This window comes from Acomys minous (genome assembly GCF_964271855.1).
Source record: "Acomys minous genome assembly, chromosome: 12".
NCBI lineage: Eukaryota > Metazoa > Chordata > Mammalia > Rodentia > Muridae > Acomys > Acomys minous.
In genome coordinates this window covers 86,724,797-86,747,055 of record NC_140493.1, presented here as the reverse complement: position 1 = coordinate 86,747,055, position 22,259 = coordinate 86,724,797, and the positions used below count along the sequence as shown (strand labels likewise).

The 22,259-nt window shown below is 43.5% G+C and overlaps 1 protein-coding gene across 7 annotated transcripts in view; it reads left to right on the top strand.

Annotated features, from left to right (window-relative positions):
• Positions 1 to 6,311: 6,311 nt before the first annotated feature.
• Positions 6,312 to 22,259, top strand: part of LUC7L3 (LUC7 like 3 pre-mRNA splicing factor) — a 31,612-nt gene continuing 15,664 nt past the window's right edge. For 6 of the 7 annotated variants that reach the window (XR_014772800.1, XM_084748008.1, XM_084748010.1 and 3 more), the window contains exons 1-3: positions 6,312 to 6,571; positions 18,004 to 18,070; positions 21,755 to 21,794. Coding sequence is in view for 6 of the 7 variants with exons in the window: in XM_084748008.1 (XP_084604134.1) it covers positions 6,473 to 6,571; positions 18,004 to 18,070; positions 21,755 to 21,794 (206 nt within the window). In the remaining variant the exon portion in view is untranslated. The remainder of the gene's footprint in view (positions 6,572 to 18,003; positions 18,071 to 21,754; positions 21,795 to 22,259) is intronic. The other variant, XM_084748011.1, reaches the window with a different exon arrangement.

Here is a 22,259-nt window from a genome sequence, read left to right as displayed (position 1 = left end):
CAACTTGGAAAGACATGGAAAGAAATAGAAATCTAAAAAAAAAAAAAAAAAAAAAAGGAAGGAAGGCAACTTAAAAAAAATAGTATCGGGGCTGGAGGAATGGCTCAGTGGTTAAGAGCACTGGCTGCTCTTCCAGAGGTCCTGAGTTCAATCCCCAGCAACCACATGGTGACTCACAACCATCTGTGATAGAATATGAATCCCTCTTCTAGTGTGCATGAAGACAGAACACTCATATACATAAAATAAATACATCTTAAAAAAAAAAAGATAGTATGACTAGGCATGGTGGTTCACGCCTTTAATTCTAGCACTTGGGAGACAGATGCAGGCAAATCTCTAAATTTGAGGCCAGTCTGATCTACAAAGTAAATCCAGAACAGCCAGGGCTGTTACACAGAGAAACTGTCTGGAAAACCCAAATGAATAATAACAGTAAAAATAATAATAATGATGAAAGGCAATTTTAAAAAAATAGTAGTGGCCCGGCAGAGGTGACATCTGCCTTTAATCCCAGCACTTGGGAGGCAGATTTCTAAGTTTGAGGCCAGCCTGGTTTACAGAGTGAGTTCTAGGACAGTCAGGGATACACAGAGAAACCCTGCCTTAAAAACAAAACAAGGGCTGGAGAGATGGCTCAGAGGTTAAGAGCACTGGCTGTTCTCCCAAAAGTCCTGAGTTCAATTCCCAGCAACCACGTGGTGGCTCATAACCATCTATTGTGAGATCTGGTGCCTCCTAGCATGCAGGCACACATGCAGGCACACAAATAAAACAAAACAAAGATGGTAGTAGGTACTTTATCACTTGTGGTAGAGTACATACCCAAACAAGGCCCGGCATTTCAGAACTGGAAAGACAAACAAACAAACAAACAAATCTGTTGCAGTAGCAACAAAAGTTAGATGCACTCCAAAATTTACATTTTTTTTTAAAAATAAGAATTGGTAAATTTTCTTTCCTTGAAAGGATTATATTAGGGGCTAGAGAGATGTCAACAGTTAAGAGCACTTGCTGCCCTTGTAAAAAGGCCCAGGGTTTGGTTCTCAGCACCAACATGGTGGCTCACAACCATATGTAACTAGTTCTGAGGGGGGGGGGGGGCTTTAGATGCCCTCTTCTGACTTCTTCAGACCTAAGCATGCACATGTGCACATGCATACATACATGCTGGCAAAACACACAAAACAAAACAAGTAAAAAGAAGAAAGAAAGAAAAAGAAAGGCAACCGAACGTGAACCAGGAGAGCAAGCCAGTATGCAGCATTGCTCCACAGCTTTCTCATCTGCCCCGCCTCTAGGTTCCTGCCCTGCTTGCCTTCCTGCCCCGGTTTCCCTTTATGATAGACTATAAGCTGAAAAATGAAATCAATCCTTCTTTTCCTAAGTTGTTTTTGGTCATGATGTTTATCACACAGCAACAGAAAACAAACTAAGAGCTAAGTGATGGCGCACGCCTTTAATCCCAACACTCAGGAGGCAGAGGCAGGAGGATCTCTGTGAGTTTGAGGCCAGCCTGGTCTACAAAGCGGGTCCAGGACAGCCAAGGCTACATAGAAAAGCCCCGTCTCGAAAAAAACAAAAGCAAAAACAAAAAAGCAAATTAAGGATCCAAACTTACGTCCTCATGCATTCTTGGCAAACACTTTACTGAGCTATCTCCTTAGGCTTGAATTAACTAAAATCTATTAACTCAGTTGTCTGGGGACCTATATTTAGTTTTGTTGTTGTTGTTTTTGTTTTTGTTTTTGTTGTTGTTGTTTTCATCTCTTTTGTTGCCAAGGATTCAACCCATGGCTTCACACATGTCAGGATGGCCCTCTGCCTTGGGGCTATATACTTCTGGCCCAGGAAGCTGTGTTTCTGTTTGTTTTTGACTTTTATGTAGTGGACCAGCCCAGTAAATGAGGGGTTGGGGGGTGGTAGCCATGACTACTAAATTCAGAAAGGAGATCTGAGCTGAGGTTGAGATCTGACACTCAGCAACAAAGGTGCTGGCTGAAGTTATGGAAACAGAAGAGATAATCCCAAGAGAGTTGGTGAGTACTGAGAGAAGACAGCCAGGCAGGACTCTGAAAGAACACTCAAAATTCTAATGATGGAGAGAAAGTCTCCAAGAGGCTTGAGGATGGACAACAGGAAGCTGGGGGAGGAGGAGCCATGCAGTGGGCGGGGCTAGCGATGGATGACTCACAGGCTCAAGAGCAGCAGAACTTGAGGACTAATTTGTGGCCTTGGAAAGTTACAGTGGAGTAGTGGAGGAAGCCTTGGTTTTTCTCATTCTGCCAAGGACTACCTTTAGTTTCCGATCCTCCTGCCTCAGCTTCCTGAGTGTTGTATTTTAGCCTTTTTGGGTTTGCTTCCCTCTAGTTTTTCAGCCCATTTTAGTCTAGCTTCCATTCATAAGACTCAAAGAATGTATATATTTAGGTTTTTCAAGACAGAGTTTATCTGTGTAATGGATTTGCTTTTTGCAGAGCAGGCTGGCCTTGAACACACAGTGATCTACTTGCCTCTGCCTCCCACATGCTTTTTTGTTTTGTTTGGTTTTGGTTTTGGTTTGTTTTTTAATTTTTTTTTAAAGGTTTATTATGTGTACCGTATCTTGCCTGCAAGCCAGAAGAGGACACCAGATCTCATTATAGATGGTTGTGAGCCACCATGTGGTTGCTGGGAATTGAACTCATGACCTTTGGAAGAGTAGGTGGCGCTCTTAACCACTGAGCCATCTCTCCAGCCCTTGGTTTTGGTTCTTGAGACAGGGTTTCTCTGTGTACTAGTCCTGGCTGTCTTGGAATTCTCTTTGTAGACCAGGCTGGCCTCGAACTCACAGCAGTCTGCCTGCTTCTGCCTCCCAAGTGCTGGGTTTCAAAGAATATTTTAAAAAGTTCCTCTGCTACCAGACCTTCAGCAGTTTTTATCAATGCTACCAATTTCGTGTTTTTGAAACTTTTTCTTTCCTTAACTGTAAACTCTTCAGGTTTCTGGTTGGGGAAATATGCTAACACACTGGGAGGCTGAGGTAGGAGAATCAGTCTTGAGCTTGAGGTCTGGTTTTTTTCCCTCCTTGTCTGGTTGGAGCTTTGTCATGGTTCTCAGCAGTTCCACGGGGAGCTGACCTCTACCCTTTGACAATGAAAAGGTTCATTCTCTCTTGCTACTAACAGAGTTAAAAACCCGTTGGCAGCCAGGCACTGGCACACGCCTTTAATCCCAGCACTTGGGAAGCAGAGGCAGGAGGATCACTGTGAGCTCAAGGCTAGCCTGGTCTACAAAGCGAGCCCAGGATAGCCAGGGCTATATAGTGAAACCCCGTCTCAGCAAACAAGCAAGAAAACAAAAATTTGAGTCTCCTCTACCAATGCGCAGAGTGTAGCAATTTATTCAGTTCTCACGATAACGCTGATGAGGAAGACACATAACCCTAGTTACAGATGAGGAAACAAAGGGAGAGAGGGAGTCTTGTTGAGGTTTTTGTTGTTAGGTTGGTCCCTTTTGTCCCCTCCCCTTTGTTTTTTGTTGTTGTTTTTGTTTTTTTGTTTTGTTTCAATACAGGGTTTCTCTGAATAATAGCCCTGGCTCTCCTGGAACTCTTTTTGTAGACCAGGCTGGCCTCGAACTCACAGAGATTCGCCTGCCTCTGAGCCCTTTGGTTGGTTGAGACAGGGTTTCTGTGTAGCCCTGGCTATCCTGGAACTCAACTCTACAGAACAGGCTGGACTCCAACTCAGAGGTTAGCCTGCCTCTGCCTCTTAAGTGCTAGGACTAAAGGCGTGAGCAGCACTTCCGGCATCCGATTTTTTAAAAAAGATTTTATTTATTTTATGCATATGAGTACTCTATTCGCATGTACACCTGCATCCCAGAGAAGGGCATTAGAGGGTATACATGGTTGTGAGCCACCATGTGGTTGCTGGGAAATGAGCTCAGGACCTCTGGAAGAGCAGACAGTGCTCTTAAGCGCTAAGCCGTCTCTTCAGCCCCCCAGGGCTCCAATTTTTAACCCTAATGTTTGTTTGTTTGTTTTGTTTTAGCATTCTATTTTATATGCCATAGTCCGTGTGTGTGGATGTGCATATGGAGGTCAGAGCACAACTTTCATGAGTGCTGGAGCTCGCGTGGTGTGACTGTGTGATAGATACACAAGCCACACCGCGAGGCAGACCCGAGAGGTTTTCTTGGAAGGGTAGACAGAGGTGATCTCTGGGGAGAGGGGAGAGAGTATGGGAGGGAGAGAAGGAAAGAGGGAGAGACAGGGAGGGGGTTGTGAGCACCCTGTATAAAGCGACCTGGTGCATGTGCAGAGAGTGCACCGGTAATTTAGGGGGACCTGAATGCTGGTGGCTGGCGGTGATGTGCTGCTGATGACAGCGACATATTTTAGGGTGACTCTGAGGTTTCCTGTTTTCCCATGGTCCTCGGGGCCTTTGGGAGGGCTGTTCTGCTGCCTAATTACTAACAACGAGTTGGTTTTCTCCTCTCACGGTGTGCATCCTGGGGATGGATCAAGCTTGTCAGCAGATGCCTTTCGGTCTAGCTATCTGGTGGTTGGGGTTTTGTCGTTTGCTTAAATTTTTAAAAAATTTGTTTTAGATAGGGACTCACAGTGTATCCATGCTGGCCTGGGACAATAATCCCCCTGCTCCAACCCCCCAAATCGGGGAGATTATTCCACTGTTCCCGACTGCACACATATTTTGTTGTTTTTGAGACGAAGTTTCACTATGTAGCCATGACTGGTTCCAAACTCCGTAAGTTAGCCAGGCTGGACTTGACCCTCTTGGCTCTATCTCCGGATCCCTGGGGATTAAAGGTGTGCACGCTTTATAATTAAAGGTATTATTAAGCTAGGCATGGTGGCGCATGCCTTTAATCCCAGCACTCAGGAGGCAGAGGCAGGCAAGATCGCTGTGTTCGAGCCAGCCTGGTCTACAAAGTGAGTCCAGGACAGCCAAGGCTAACACAGAGAGACCCTGTCTCGGGAAAAAAAAAAAAGTATTAAATTAATACATTTGAAGAAATTCCAGAATCCGAGTTTACCACTCAGCATGAAGACCAGAGTTTAATCCCCAGCACAAACATGTAAAAACCCTGTCGTTTATAATTGCAGTGCTAGGCAAGCACACATAACAGAACCTTTGAGGCTTTCAGGCTGACAGAAAGCTCAGGTCCCAGTGTAACACCTTTCTTTCAGGGTTTCTCTCTATAACAGCCGTGGCTGTCCTGGAACTCACTGTAGTACAGGCTGGCCTCGAACTCACAGAGATCCATCTGCTTTTGGCTCCCAAGTGCGAGGGCTAAAGGCGTGCAGGGCCGAGACTCTTTTAGCTCATGCCTTTAACTCGGGAGGCAGAGGCAGGTAGATCTGTGAGTTCGAGGCCAGCCTGGTCTACAGAGTTCCAAGACAGCCAGGGCTTCACATAAAAACTCTTGTCTCGAAAAAACAAAAGCACATAAAACAAAAAGTGTATGGGTCCTAAAGAATGAACTATAGAGGTCTGACCTCTTCTCTTCCTCTATGGGCCCCCAAACACACAGTAATACTTGCACTTCACACAAAACGAAGGAAAATAAATTCCTGGATGGAGCCGGGCGTGGTGGCGCATGCCTGTAATCCCAGCACTCGGGAGGCAGAGGCAGGTAGATCGCTGTGAGTTCGAGGCCAGCCTGGTCTACAAAGTGAGTCCAGGACTGCCAAGGCTAACACAGAGAGACCTTGTCTCGAAAAAAAAAAAAATTCCTGGATGGGAGGGTTAGGGACAATAAATAATTCCCACACCGCACATAGCCTATCCCTCAATTTTCCACCCTAAAAGTCAAGAAAATCCGAACAAAATCAAGTAGAGGAGCTGGGAATTTAGCTCGCTGGTAGAGCCTTAAGCTTAAGGTCATAGTTTGGTCCCTAGCATCTAAATGGGTGGGTGGGGTGGGGGCTGCTGACAGTGAAATAAACCCAAGTCGAGGAGGCAGTAACTATAGCGACTAGGAAAATGGAGTCTGAGCACGAACGTAGCTTTCTCTTCTTGTTTCCCTTACTGGAAGATGGCAGCCTGGGCACCACGTGGACAAAGGGACATTTTCTCCATTTCGGGGCTAGCTTGTTGTTTCCCCCGAAGTGAAAAAGGCCGAGCTCCACAGCGATTAGGGAAATCTAAGGCTGCCCGGACCACGGCAAGGCGGGGCGGAGTCAGCGTCTGGCCCCGGCTTGCCCCAGGCCTGGCCCGGAGGTCCCGCCCCCCGTCGCCCGCGAAGCGGCGCAGGCACCGCGCTGCCCGGGCCTAGGCGTGTCTCCGCGGGCGCACGGCATGCTGGGAAGGGGCCCGGGCGGCGGCCATTTTGTCTTATCGGCTGCTCTTTGGAAGAGGCTTTTTCGGCTTGAGAGTGGGCCGAGGGGTTTGGCGGCCGAGTGGCTGGTGTCTTTCGTTGGTGGGTGCTAGGGCTGGTGTGAGAGCAGCCGCCCGGAGGAAGCACCATGATTTCGGCCGCGCAATTGCTGGATGAGTTAATGGGCCGGGACCGAAACCTCGCCCCGGACGAGAAGCGTAGCAACGTGCGGTGGGACCACGAGAGCGTAAGTCCCGTGGGCCTTGGGCCTGTGCCCAAGCGCCTGGCGGGGGGGAGGGGAAGGGGAGGGCGCGGGCCAGGCCCGGGTGTAGGGGTGGGTGGGTGTCCCTGCGCGATTTGGGGTCCCGGCCACGCTGACTGGAAGCACCTGACGGCTGAGGGAGGCGGGAGGGTGGCCCAGGAGGAAGGATTCCGCGCGAACCCCGGGAATAGGGTGATTTCCTGTGGAGGAAGTCCGGGATTGCGCTCTGCGGGGCAAAAGAAGCACCTTGGTGAAGCCGGAAAACGCGGGAAAAGAAAAGGAAGGGCACGTTTTATTAAGAGAGAGCTCCGGGTTTTGTTTTGTTTTTTTTTACCGTTTGAAAAAGAAGGGCAAAAATCTTCCGTTATCTGGGTGCAGCCATCGTATTTCGCCTGATTTCTGACCAGTACTCGTGGGGGAAAGAAAAAAATCGTGGCAGTGCGTTATTTAGGAGTGGTTCCATTTCGACACTTCTTTTGGAAGGTAGACGTTTGAAACAGGTAACTTGTTAACGGTTTGTCGTAAACAGTATTTGCCAATACTGTTTGATGGCAGTTGTTTTAAGTCCCCCAGGTAGGCGGTTGTCAAGGTTTTTGCTTTTCACGTAAAACTCAATCGATCCTTTTACCCTCTTAGAAGAGTTAAGTATATAAGTCCAGGTTCACACGCAGGTGAGGCTGGAGCCGAGCAGCTCATTCAAGATCTCTTGTTAATCGGCGTTTTTGTAGCACTGTCCAGGTTGCACGGTTCTCTGAAGCTGGCTCCGTGCAAATATTGTACTGTATGTCAAGTATTTTTTAATCTAGTTTTGTGCATGGCGTGCACTGTTGTAGATCTTACCCAGAAAATAGATGCACTAGACCTTACTTCGCAGTTAAAATCAAGCAGCAGTTTTAAATCACTTGCTAATAAAATGTGAGGAAATGATTCAACAAACGCTTTTGTTTTGTTTTTCTTGAGACAGTGCTTTACTTTGTTGGTCAGGTGGTTCTCGAACTTGAAATCTTCGCCCAGCTTCCAGAGTGCTGGGATTGCAGGCGTTTCCACTCTTGGTAACTGATAGGCTTTTTAGGAAAGTTACATATGCATTGTTTTTATTTGTTTGTTTGTTTTGTTAGTTTGCAACAGGTTTTCTCTGTATCCTTGGTTGGTCTGGACTCTCTTTATAGACCAAGCTGGCCTCGAACTCACAGAGATCCGCCTGCCTCTGCCTCTCCAAAGCTGGGATTAAATGCTTGCACCACCATGCCTGGCTCTATGTATTGCTTTAAAACACAAGGTTTTAGTAAAGTACAATTTTCTCTTTTGCGATGCAGAAGAAATAAGATGGGGTACATGATTTCTTTATGTTAAAAATGTGTAATATCAGCACTCTGAGGCAGAGGCGGGCAGATCACTATGCGTTGGAGGCCAACCTGTTCTCTGCAAAGTGAGTTCAGGACAGCCAGGGCTAAACAGAAACCCTGTCTCAAAAAGTGTTTGGCTAAAGTTGTCTGGAAATGATACCTGACTTCAAAAGTCTTCTTAGGGTATAATTATGGTTTTGGTTATTAGTCATATTTATTAGTGTATTGAATTGATTGATTTCAACACATGAGTCCCCTGTGGATTCCCCCCCCCCCCCCCAGGGTTTCTCTGTGTAGCCCTGGCTGTCCTGGACTCGCTTTGTAGACCAGGCTGGCCTTGAGCTCAAGGAGAGCCGCCTGCCTCTGCCTCCCCACTGCCCAGATTAAAGGCGTGCGCCACCACCACCTGAGAATTTGAAATGTTTATTGTCCCCATTGCTTATCACTAGACTCTAGGTTATGTTGACTCTCTTAGCTTTTTTTTATTTTTTTATTTTTTATTTTAAGATTCATTTATGTATATGAGTGCTCTATCTGCATGTACACTTGCAGGCCAGAGGAGGGCATCAGATCACATAACAGATGGTTGTGAGCCACCATGTGGTTGCTGGGAATGGAACTTAAACCCTCTGGAAGAATAGCCCGTGCTTTTATCCCCAAACAGGTTTTGTGTTTGTTTGGTTTTTGAGACAGGTTTCTCTGTGTAGCCCTGGCTGTCCTGGAACTCACTCTGTAGGCGAGGCTGGCTTTGATCTCAGTGATCCCCTTGCCTCAATTTTCCTGATGGCTAGCATTAAAGGGGCGCCACACCACTGCTCTTCAGTCTAAGCTTTTAAAAGGTTGGGAAAAATTAGCTGGGCTTGGTGACACACCTTTTATCCCAATACTGGTGAGCAAGAGGCAGGTGGATCTTGGTGAGTTCAAGGTCAGACAGAACTACACCTTGAAATTGTCTCAAAAATTAACAACAAAGGTCAGGAAAAAATAGGATTTTCCCTGATACACAAATAGGATATTTGTGGGTTTGGTTTAAAGATTGATTCCTTACTCTATTAGTTTTGAACATGTGTTGTGAATAATGGTACATGGTAGTATATGTGGATAAGTTAATGACTTCTCATTGGTGAAAGTAATAATTAAGGCTTTAATGTCATCTCAGCCATAGATGTGCTTTCCTTTTTTTTTTTAAAGATTTATTCATTTAAGTATACAATGTTTCATCTTCATATATGCCTGCATGCCAAAAGAGCATACCAGATCTCACTATAGATGGTTGTGAGCCACCATATGGTTGCTGGAATTGAGCTTGAGACCTTTGCAAGAGTAAGCAGTGCTCTTAACCTCTGAGCCATCACTCCAGCCCTCTTTTCAGTTTTAATGCTTTTTTTTTTTTTACATTTTTATTTATTTATATAGTTATTGGTTTTTGGCTTTTCAAGACAGGGTTTCTCTATATAGTTCTGACTGTCCTGAACTTGCTTTGTAGACCAAGCTGGCCTTGAACTCACGGAGCTCCTCCTATCTCTGCCTTCCAAGTGCTGGGATTAAAGGCATGCACCACCACTGCTCAGCAATGCTTTTTTTTTTTTTTTTTAAGATTTTACTTATTGTATGTGAGTGCTCCATTTGCGTGCACACCTGTATGCCAGAAGTGGGCATTATATCACATTATAGATGGTTGGTTATGAGCCACCATGTGGTTGCCAGGAATTGAACTCAGGACCTCTGGAAGAGCAGACAGTGCTCTTAACCTCTGAGCCATCTCTTCAGACTGTTTTAATGCTTTTTATTGATACACTATGTAGTGATTGTTATCATGCCTTTAATGATGAAGTTGCATTGTATTCTAGTTTCAAAGATTTCCAGGCAGATGCTGCTGCAGGGCTAAGGGTGAGTGCTGGAGGTCATGACCAGGAACAAAACAGGTGGCCTTTCTTTATAAATAGCGCAGATACTGTGTAGGGTTTAGTAAGCATGGAGAAGGAAGCTCTTGGACTTACTTCAAGTTAGTCAGATGCTATGCTTTTGGTTGCTAATAAAAACCGCGCCTCTAGCTGGGACTTGGTGGTGCTCACCTGTAATCCCTGCCCTCGGGAGGCAGAGGAGGAGGATCTCTGTAAGTTGGAGGCCAGCCCGGTCTACAGACCGAGTCCAGGACAGCCAAGGATACACAGAGAAACTCTGTCTCCAAAAACCAAAAACAAATAAATAAATACCCCAAGAGATGGACAAATCCAGCATGTGAGAGTGTAAAAGGTTCACCATCAAGTCTCTACCACCTGACACTGCAACATGGCTTTGCATTTTTATTCCAATTTGAAATTTTTTTCTTCCTAAATTAAAATTTTTTTAAATTTTTATTTATTATGTATAGTGCTCTGCCTGCTGTACACCTGCAGGCCGGAAGAGGGCATCAGATCACACTGTACATAGTTGTGAGCCACCATGTGGTTGCTGGGAATTGAACTCAGGATCTCTGGAAGAGAAGTAGGTCTTAACCTCTGAGCCATCTCTCCAGCTCCTGAATTTTTTGAAAGTAACATTTAGAAATTTATTTGGTGTGTGTGGAAAGATGGGGGGGGTGGACATTAGTGCTCAGGCTTAGCAGCAGGTGCCTTTACCCAATGAGCCACCTCTCTGGCCTGTGTTCAGATTTTTTTCCCTGCCATTGTTGGATTAGATGGAGAAAAGCCATCTGTAGATACTTAGCAGTCAAAATAGAAAATGCATAGTGATATTCCTTTTGTGCCTTTAGTCTCAGCACTTCTAAATTCCAGGCTAGCCCGACCTACATAGTGAGACCCTGTCTTTTTTTGGTTTTTTGAGACAGGGATTCTCTGTACCTTTGGCTTCAGAGCATTCGCTTTGTAGACTAGGCTGGCCTGGAACTCATTGCTACCCACCTGCCTCTGCCTCCTGAGTGCTGGCATTAAAGGCGTGTGCCACCATACCTGGCTAATGTATGCTTTTTTTTTTTTTTAAGATTTATTTATCAAATATACACAGTATTTTGCCTGCATGTACACCAGAAGAGGGCACCAGATCTCATTATAGATGATTGTGAGCCATCATGTGGTTGCTGGGAATTGAACTCAGGACCTTTGGAAGAGCAGGCCACGCTCTTAGCCTCTCAGCCATCTCTCCAGCCCTAATGTATGCTTTTAGTATTTTGCCTGCATGAATGTGTGTGCTTCAGATCTCTTGGAACTGGGATTAAAGACACTTGTGATTTGCCATGAGGATGCTGGGAGTTGAACCCTGGTCCTTTGGAAAACAGGCAGTGTTCTTAATTGCTAAGCCAGAGGGGGAGAAGAAAGTAAACCTTACTTTAGTGTTAACACTAGCTCTATGGTACGTTATCTAAAATATATTTGTGTATTTGTATACACACATTTCCATTTATCTTATTGATATGAGTGTCTGCGCACTATGTGGACACCAGAAGAGGGAATAGGACCCTACTGGAATTGAAGCACGAACATTTTGTTTTGTTTTGATTTTGGTTTTTCGAGACAGGGTTTCTCTGTGTAGCCTTGGCTGTCCTGGATTCACTTTGTAGACCAGGCTGGCCTCAGACTTACAGAGATCTGCCGGCCTCTGCCTCCCGAGTGCTGGGATTAAAGGCTGGGATTAAACTCTTGATCTCTATATCCCTAATACTGGGTTTACAAGCATGTTAAAACTATTCTTGGCTATAGTTAGAATTTTAAATTTGTGTGTATGCGCTTGTGTGCATGGATGCACGCCAGTCAGAGGACAGACAACCTCTTAAAGACTTGGTTCTCTCTTTCCATGTGGCTTTAGAGATTGATCTTGGGAGTTCAGGGTTAGTTGCAGATGTCTTTAATCTTTAAGCCATCTTGATGGCCCAAATTTGCTTTTGGGGGTGCCGAAACCACCTACAAACCCACCTTGTTGAGTCTTGAGTAGTATACTAGTGTTAGTGCTTTATAGGCTCTTTGCTGTGTAGTTTGAGAATAATTTTCACCCTACATCAACCCTTTCAATGATTCATACTCCTTTGCCTCGTATTTCTGCTTTCTTTTGCTTACAATCGCTGGTGGTTTTGGTTTTTCTTTTTTCTTTTTAGTTTTTTGAGACAGGGTTTCTCTGTTATCTTGGCTCTCCTGGACTTACTTTGTAGACCAGGTTGGCTGCTGGTGTTTTTTATTTTGTTTTGTTTTTAGTTTTTCAGGACAGTTTCTATGTGTTATCTTGGCTGTCCTCGAACTCAGCAATCTGCCTGCCTCTGCCTTCAGAGTGCTGGGAGTCGCTGGTGAGTTTCTATTAGGCAGTTTGTCTCAGGTTTGGTTGGTGTTCCTGCTACTGCCCAGGGCTACCTTTCAGTTAAAGTCTACATGGAAGATTACAATTGCCAGAGAAGCCATTAGAAGCTATATTACAGAAGATTGTAGGGAATTACAAGGCCTAATACGGAGCTTTTAGTATATTTTTTTATTTATTTTTTAAAGATTTATTTATTATGTATGCAGTGTTCTGCCTGCATATACATCTGCAGACCAGATAGTATATTTTTTATATAATATGAATTTTGTAGTTCACATTGGAGTTTTATATTCAGACCCTCCTTCCAAAAGTGAATTTAACTATGGATGATGTAACTGACTTTTACAATGTTTGCAGTGAGTCAAAAGCAGTTGGTTTATTTGCTGGGACCAAAATAGTTTTTCAGGCTGTCCTTAAGTAATCCCCTTGCATATAGGAGTGCACTTCCACATCGTGTGACTGCAGTTGCTTTTGTCACTTACCTTACTTAATTCAAGCATAACCTGTTCATTAAAGGCTAACAATTTAAGAAGTAAATTGAACTAAATGTACATTTCTAAAATTTTGAGGATGTTAGCAGATACTGTCAATGTAAGAAGATTGAGTGGGCCAGGCGTGGTGGTGCACGCCTGTAGTCCTAGCACTCTGGGAGGCAAAGGCAGGCAGATCTCTGTGTGTTGGAGGCCATTGAATGCTCAGGAGTTGGAATTGGGCGTCCATTGGGAGCTGCCTGACCAGAGGAGCAGGAAGTACTCTTAACTGCTGAGCCATTTCTTCATTTGGAAAAGAGAACCAACTCTCACAAATTGCTCTCTGACTTTCAGGTGCATGCTGTAGCATATACATGCCAACACATACACCAAAATAAACTCTTAAAAGTTAGTGTAGTCCATGATACCTACTATTAAATATTAAATGCCTACAGGCAGTTAAACAGGGTGGAGAATGTCCTTTCTGAGTGATTCAGTTGATCTAAATGAGACTCAGGACGGGTTTCTCATACAAAGTGGCCTTTAAATACTGGAACCTAGAGGATTGGTAAGAGCCTGAAGGAGGGCCAGAGAGAAGACACGTTACTATCCATGAGTGCAATTGGGAAGGTTTTAGTACAGTTAGAACTGAAGCCCTTGTTTGGGTCTCTTGGGTGGGGAGTGATAGTGAGATTAAGTGAGAATTAGGTGTAGATTCATTACATTGCAAAACAGTTGAAGGCTTTTAGCGGTGGAGGTGTTCACTGCCTGGCTGCTGTGGAAGATTGATTTGTTTGGGTTTTTTTTGTTTGCTAGTTTTATTTTTTGCTTTCTGTTACACATAGCTCTGGCTATCCTGCACTGGCTTTTGTAGATCAGGCTGGCCTTGAACTCACAGAGATCCGCCTGCCCCTGCCTCCCCAGTGCTGGGATTGCATGTGTGCACCACCACTCCCGGCAAAGGTTGACATTTTATCATTCAGAATGTGTAACCAGAAATGTGTGGGCTGTGACTGCAAAGGAGTATGGAATGCAGTGAGAGACACAAAGACTACTTACCCGAAAATATGATCATGGTATAGCTGGAGCAAAGCTGTAGCTAACAGACTGATTCTTACACAGCCTTCTGTTCAAAACTGTCTTTGAGAAGTTCCTTTTTTCCTTTTTCTTTTTCTGTTTATACATTTCTTTATCTTAAAAAAAAAATTAGCTAGGCATGAGAGCACAACCCTCAAATCTCAGTACTCAGAAGGCCAAGGCAGGAGGAACTCAAAATGTAGGTCAGCTAGGATTATTGGATGAGACTGTTCTTAATACCCATTTGGTTCTAGGCTGCATGTAGCCAGAGTTAAAGTATTAATATGGACAAGAAACTATAGTAAAACTTTCTGGTGTCCTTGGATTTTAAGTTAATACATGTATAACAGTTGAAGTCTTCATAAAAAGTGATCAGGGTTGACCATTAAGTGGTTTTGTTCATGTTGTTGATTGTTTTGTTTTGGGAGGAAGCTGAGTTAGGAGCTCACTGTATTGCTCAGACTTATCCCAGACTCAAAATCTACCTGAGCCACATAGCTGAAATTACAAGGATGTAGTTTTTGCCTGTAGTGCAGATTTCATTAGCATCCATCTTATAAAATGGAACTTGAAGAAGGCAGAGCTCAGTGGTAGTGGTACAGTGTATACTTACTTCACTTAGCTCACTTACTCAGATGTGAACACTACCACTGGGAAGGATGGGAGAGCTGGAACTTGACACTTAAAAAAAGATTTATTGATTGATTGGTTTGTTTGTTTGTTTGTTTGTTTATTGTGTATACTGTGTACACCTGCAGGCCAGAAGAGGCCACTAGATCTCATTATAGATGGCTGTGAGCCACCATGTGGTTACTGGGAATTGAACTCAGGTCGTTTGGAAGAGCAGCCAGTGCTCTTAACCACTGAGCCATCTCTCCAGTCCTGGAACTTGACACACTTTTTGTAGCCAAATGCCTATCCAATATTAGTAGTAAATTGTGTTTTGGTTTTTGGTTTTACAAGACAGGGTTTCTCTGTGTAGAAGCCCTGGACTCACTTTGTAGATGAAGCTGGCCTAGAACTCACAGAGATCCTCCTGCTGAATGCTGAGATAGAAGGCATGAGCCGCCACACCCAGCTAATCAGTAGTAATTTATAATACCAAAATTCTGGGAGCATTCCATAGGATGTCAAGTAAAGGATTCATATTTGGTTGTCCTGGACTCATTTTGTAGACCAGGCTGGCCTCGAACTCACATTGATCCACCCACATCTGCCTCCCAGAGTGCTGGGATTACAGGTGTGTGCCACTGTGCCCAGCTTCCTTTTTTCTTCTGGTTTTTCGAGACAGGGTTAATTTGTGATAAGGGTTTATATTTTTTAGTGATTAATTTTAAATGCCAAAGGCTAATAAATATCTTAAATTTCAAGCAGTTGGCACAATTTTATCCCAGAGAAAGATACTAATTATGCAGCTGGGCACCATAGTGTTTCTGTTACCCCAGTGCTGGGCAGCCAGAGACAGGTGAATTTCTGGGGCTTACTGACCAGGTAGACTAACCAATCAGCAATCCCTTAAGTTCAGCAAGGGCACTGTCCCAATACCTAAGGAGGAGAAGAGCTGCAGGAGACTGCTGGTATTAACAGCCTTTACACACACCAACAAAAGTGAGGCGTGTTAGAGGAAGATACCCCACATTCACTTCTGACTTTCTTAGACATTTGCCCATAAACATACATGAACACAGCACACAATAAATGAAATAAAATAGTATGGGGATTTATTTGTATTGTTGGGGTTAATAACTTTATTTGAAACATCCAAGAATGTACTACCAGTTTTTCTATGTTCTAATGTGTTTGGCTTTTAAACTCTTCCAATTCCTAGGGAGAATCAGAAACAGTCTAGGGCCTGGAAGTATAGTCTAGGGGTTAAAACCTGCCAGCTGCATGCCAGGCTCTGGGTTCTATTCCAGCATGGTGGGGAATAGGGATGAGCCTGTGTACGGAGAGAATTCCGGATAGAGCGGCATAGTTTTGGTGTACTGCTATATGATGTACTTATCTTTTTGGTTTGATTTCGTGTTGTTTGACTTTTGAAAAAGCTTTCATGATTAAAGAAATTGTGCTTTGGGTGGGGTGTGGTGGCACACACCTTTAATCCCAGCACTCGGGAGGCAGAGGCAGGTGAATCGCTGTGAGTTCGAGGCCAGCCTGGCCTATAAAGTGAGTCCAGGACAGCCAAGGCTACACAGAGAAACCCTGTCTCAAAAAAACCAAAAAAGAAAAGATACTATGCTGTGTATGTGCAGTTCATAGGGCAGCTGGTGAAAGCTGGCTCTCTTTCTACCATATGGTTTTGGGGTCAGGCTCAGGTCTTAAGTCTTGGTGGCAAGCACCTTTGCTTGCTGAGCCATCTGGCCAGCACTGGATTCATCTTTCTGGGCAAGCTTTTTTCTTAGCCTTGGCTTCAGAGTCCCAGTGACCCTGCCTTAGAATCTTAGGTGCTTGGTTGCAGACAGAAGCTCCCATGACTGGCTATTTTAGTCATTTTGCGAGGCAGATTACTACAGGCTCTAAGCTTAGAGCTTCTGCCTTGGGTTCATAGTGCTGCGATTACAGAAATGTGCTACTATATCCCACTGGGAGGTTCAGAAATAATTTGAGAAAACACGTATTTCTAAAGCACAAGAGCTGGAAAGATGGCTTGGCACTTAAGAACACTTGTTGTTTTTGCAGAGGCTCTGGATTCTGTTCCCAGCATCCACGTGGTGGCTCACAATGATCTGTAATTATAGTTTACTTTAAATAAGTGTTATCTTTGATTTAGACCACAAGTTCCAAGTCCTAATCTGTAGTTTAGTCTATTAAAAAGCTTGAACATTGATTTTTGGAATTTACTATACAAAGGACCAAAGTACCATAAGAAGAGAAAATTAAGTTAGGGTAGGAAGCTGGACATGGTGGTAGAGGCCTTTAATCCCAGCACTCTGGAGGCAGAGGTGGGTGGATCTCTGAGTTTGAGGCAAGCTTGGTCTACAAAGTGAGCCCATGATAGCCAATGCTCTGTTATACAGAGAAACCTTGTCTCAAAAAAAAAAAAAAAAAAAAAGTTATGATGGGAAAGAAAAGGTTAGAATGAAATCATTATGTATTGTATACATGCATATTACTGAAATATCACTCATGTAAATGGCAAAAAGGGATTTACGAGAATGGTTTTTTTGAAAGATTTTTTTAAAAGATAGTATTTTTAACTGTGTGAGTGGGAGGTGTTGTGAGTATGTGGATATACATAGGACTTGTATGCATGCGTTCATGCCAGAAGAGAGTTGGAGTTACAGGTAGTTGTGAGCCTCTCCACTTGGTTTCTGGAAACTGGACTCAGGTCCTCTGCAAGAGCACTACATCTTCTTAAATGCTGAGCCATCTTTCCAGCTTCTGTTTTGTTTGTTTGTTTTTTGGTTTTTTTGAGACAGGGTTTCTCTGTGTAGCCTTGGCTATCCTGGACTCACTTTGTAGACCAGGCTGGCCTCGAACTCACAGCGATCCACCTGCCTCTGCCTCCCGAGTGCTGGGATTAAAGGCGTGCGCCACCACGCCCGGCTTGTTTGTTTGTTTTTTAGATAATAACTTTTGTTTTGGTTGTTTTGTTTTGGTTTTTTGGCCAAACATGGTGGTGTATGCTTTTAATTCCAGCACTCAGGAGGCAGAGGCAGGCAGATTTCTGAGTTTGAGGACAGCCAGGGCTACACAAAGAAACCCTGTCTTGGGGACTTACCCCGCCCCTCAATTTCTTTTTCCATTATTATGAGATCCACCTGCCTGTGCCTCCCAGCTCACAGCCAGTTCTTAAACACAAGATGTTGTTACCGGGCAATGGATCATATCTGAGCAGACATACATACCTAGAGTATAACTGACTCTTCTATAAGTTGTGTTCATTTTTATTAAAATTTATTGAGTATAAAGGTCACAGTTTAACAGATGAAGTTGTACTTTGTCAAAAAGATGAAAACATCAGGACATAAGAATATTATTTGGAGCTGGGCATGGTGGTGCACACCTTTAATCCCAGCCCTGGGAGGGGGGGCAGAAGTAGGCGGATCATTGTGAGTTCGAGGCCGGCCTGGCCTACAAAGTGAGTCTAGGACAACCATGACTGTACAGAGAAAGCCTGTCTCGAAAGACAAACAAACAAACAAAAAGAAAGAAAGAGTATTATTTGGTACTCTTCTAATGGAATTTTTAGAACTAAGAGGTTTTTAAAAGTACCTCCCCCCCCCTCTCTCAACAGGTTTGTAAATATTATCTCTGTGGTTTTTGTCCTGCGGAGCTGTTCACAAACACCCGTTCTGATCTTGGTAAGTGATTTTTTTTTTCTGTTTACCTTTTCATCATACTTGAACTTAATCTGTCTTCAAGTATGGTGGTATAAGCCTAAAATCTCAGCAGGAGGCAAGGAAAGCTTGAGTTGAAGGCCAGCCAAGGTTATGTAGTAAGACCTTGTGGTCCAAACAAAATTCAAAACTTTCTTTGTAATCCTGAAATTCTTTTCCCCTTAAAAACTTGCTAATAAGTAACTTCTTGGTTAATTTTGAATGTTACTAAATGCCAGGCTGATTAAGCATACTGGCATAAGTAAGTATTCACACCTTCACTTGTAAAACATTAAGGTGAAAATTGTTCACATATACACTCACACTACTATAGCCCAGGCTAGCCCATGTTCTCCTCCCTCTGTCTCCTGAATGCTGGGATTATAGGTTTAAGCAACCATGGCTGGCTAAGATAGAAAGTGTGTTGAAGGCGTGGCATCAGCAGTAATGTGGGTATCAAAACAGTTTCAGAAGATTAGTCTCAACAGATGACCTGCATTGAAGTCTGCAGAGGAGACTGAGAAAGTAAGGGTTGGATCCTAGAATCTTGGCTAGTCCGGGATTTGGGTCACCAGAGTACCATAAAAGCCCGGGCTGAGTCCTATGTCTAAAAATGCACAAGATTTTCAGTTGAGAGATTTTTCAGCCTTGACACTGTTAGCATTTTGAAGCAGTTTTCAGGGCCTCTCTTATATTTGAGGATATTGCAGCAGTCCTGTCCCGGACCTGGAACTTCAGTAGCACATACTACTATAACAACACAACCTAACACACTCGTCACCAGACGTTGACAAATGTCCTCTGCTGTCTACATAGCTCCCGATAAAGAGCCGCCAGTTTAGGTATTGCACATTTATTGGTGCTGACTTTTCTATCCCAGTGCCCCAGGAAGATAAAGGATTATTTTTGGAATAATTGACCAAAGAGGCCTTCTGACTGAATTATGAGCTCTCTTATATTCCTGATGTCAGAGCATATTATGGCTGGAAGAGTCTGAATCTTGAAAATTTAAGCACAGCACTGGGCAATTCTGAGCAAAAACAAGATTATTAAAAAGTTGTGGGATTTTTTGGTTTTGTTTCATTTGTTTGTTTGTTTGTTTGTTTTTCAAGACAGGGTTTCTGTGTAGCATTGGCTGTCCTGGACTCACTTTGTAGACAAGGCTGGCCTTGAACTCAAGCTGCCTGCCTCTGCCTCCTGAGTACTGGGGTTAAAATGATCTAGAAGGGTATAACTAGCTATTTTCCCCCAGTTATAGAGGAGCAGTTGAAGACTTCAGAGAAGTGATCTGTCTGCATCCTGGCCCTCTGAGAATGCCTTCAAAAAAATTAGTTCTTGGTTTCCTTTGGTAAAGGCCCTTGCTGACAGAGCTTGCCCATCCATCTAATTTCCCATCAGAATTTGGAATTATCCTTTTAAAATTAGTTGTCAAGGCTAGAGAGATAGCTCACGGTTTTAGGGCTCTTGCTGAGGACCTGGTTCAGTTCCTAACACCCAACACGGTAGCTCGCAATCATATGTGACTCCAGTTCTAGGGGATCCCATGCCCTCTTCCGGCCAGGGGTGTGTGTGTGTGTGTGTGTGTGTGTGTGTACACGTACGTGTATGTACACAAAAAGTCTTTAAAAAGCAACTTGCCTGTCAGGTAATACTAACCAAGCAGACAGTTGGAGAATACCTTTAACTTGGATAACAAAATGGGCAAGGGAAGAGGCCTGATGGGAAGTACAGGGGAAAGTGGTTTGAAATTGTTTAGACATCTTACCTACCTTTAGTATCTTCAGATAAGTGCTCTGTGGACATTAGAAAGAATAGATTGTAGTTACGCTGAACTTGTTAAAAGTAAAGCTTTTAGAAGCAGCCAATAAGTGCTCTTCACTGAGCTACCTCTCTAGCCCCAAGAAATACATTTTCTCTTTTTCCTTTGAAGTAACATTTTTTAATGCAGTGCTAAATGTCAGTCTTTACATTGGTAAGTCCATCAAGTGAGAGGCACGACAAAATAGGATCTGTACCTTCCCTGGCACACTATGGTGAATTTGAGAACAACGAGCATAGGACTGTGTAGGACACAGTGCTGGGATTACAGGTGTGTGCCACCGTGCCTAGCTATAACCTAGATTTTTGATGTATAAGATTAAAAATAAAAGGAAGCCAGGTGTAATCCCAGTACTTGGAAAGGCAGAGGAAGGGAGCTCTCTGTGAGTTCAAGGGTAGCCTGGTCTACAGAGAGTCTAGAACAGCCAAGGCAACAACACAGAGAAACCTTGTCTTAAAACAAACAAACAAAAAACCAAAAACAAATACCCAAGCAAATAAGCAAGCAAAAGAGCTAGAAAGATAGCTCTTTGGTTGCTCTTCCAGAGGTCCTGAGTTCAATTTCCAGCAACCACATGGTGACTCAACCATCTATAATGGCATCTGGTGCCCTTTTCTGTCGTGCAGGCATACATGCAAATAGAAGGCTCATATGTATAAATAAATCTTTTTAAAAAGTTTTTTTTTTTTTTAAGCAGAAAATTCTGAAATAATGGAGTATAATTGCAGAAGACAAAGCTGAAAAAGTAAAAAATGCTCACACTGGGGGTTAAGAAATGGGGCATAACTCTAAGTATTTGAAGGTAATGTCAGTACTGGTTTACAGCAGTGGTCCATAGCATCCACGTTTTGTGTGGTGGCAGTAAGGAGCAGTGTCCTATCTTATCACTGTTGTTCCTTGTTCCCCTTTTGACCTTGAAGGCTAAAGAGATCAATTTTCACGATATTTCATGATTCGGCGGGATGCATTCTGGTATCTGCAGTCTACTCAATGATAGAATGTGTCCTTTTCTTCTTCATCATCATCATCATCATTGTTATTATCATTTTGTTTTTTGAGACAGGGTTTCTCTGTAGCCTTGGCTGTCCTGAACTCGTTTTGTAGATCAGGCTGGCCTCAAACTCACAGAGATATACCTGCCTCTGCCTTGCGAGTATGGGATTAAAGGCGTGCACCACCACGCACAGCTTATATTTTATTATTTTTCAAGGGCTGCCATATTGCCATGCAGCTGTATTGTTTCACAGAGATAGTAGGAATCAAACCTGGAGCATTGTACATGTTAAAGCCAGTGCTCTACCATTGACCTACAGCCTCAGGTGTCCCATGTTGTTCCTGACCCCACTCCTAAGAAGTAGCAGCATAACTTTATTCTGAATAAAGTGATACTTACTAGAGGGATACACTGTTCAGGTTGACTGCAGGCCACATGAGTGAAAATGCTCAGGGACCTGCAACATTTTTTAAAAGAGAAAGAGGAAAAAACATGGTGCAGTTGTCAGGGAAGCTGAGGTAGGAGGATTCATAACTAGCTTTGGCTATGTGGTAAGATACTGTTTAAGAAAGAAAAAGGCGGGCTGGAGAGATGGCTCAGAGGTTAAGAGTACTGACTGCTCTTCTGGAGATCAAGAGTTCAATTCCCAGCAACCACATGGTGGCTCACAACCATCTATAACATGATATGATGCCCTCTTCTGGCCTACAGATATACATGCAGACAGAACGTTGTACACAAAATAATAAATAAATCTTAAAAAGAAAGAAAGAAAAAAGCCAAACATATCTTTTATGGCTTGGAAAGGGGTATTAATGTTGTAAGTAATTGATGCACCTTCTTTTCTCTCTCTCAGGTCCATGTGAAAAAATTCATGATGAAAATCTAAGAAAACAGTGAGTTGTCCTTTTTTTTGTTATTCCCCTCCTCCTAGTTATTTAAAAGACAAGTATTGAAGAAATAATTAGAACTAATATGAAATAATGTTTCATATAAGTCTAGGCACTGGCTTGGCATGGTAAGATTTAATAGCTTCATTAATGAAATTAGCTGCCATGTGAATGTATATTATATGCTTAACATTATTATTTTATGTTTACTTCTCTGTTTTCCCTTTTAGATTTTATTTTATAATTGTTTTGTAACCTTGTGTGTCAGATAGGCTCTCTTGCTGGGTGCAGTGGCGCACACCTATAATCCCAGAACTCGGGGAAGCCAAGGCAGGAGGCTCTGTATGAGTTCCAGGACAGCCATGGCTGCACACACAAAAAACAAAAAACAAAACAACAACAAAAAAAACCTGTCTCCAAAACCAAAAAGGGGCGGCGGCGGGGTGGGTGGGGGGTGGTCTCTTGTTTCAA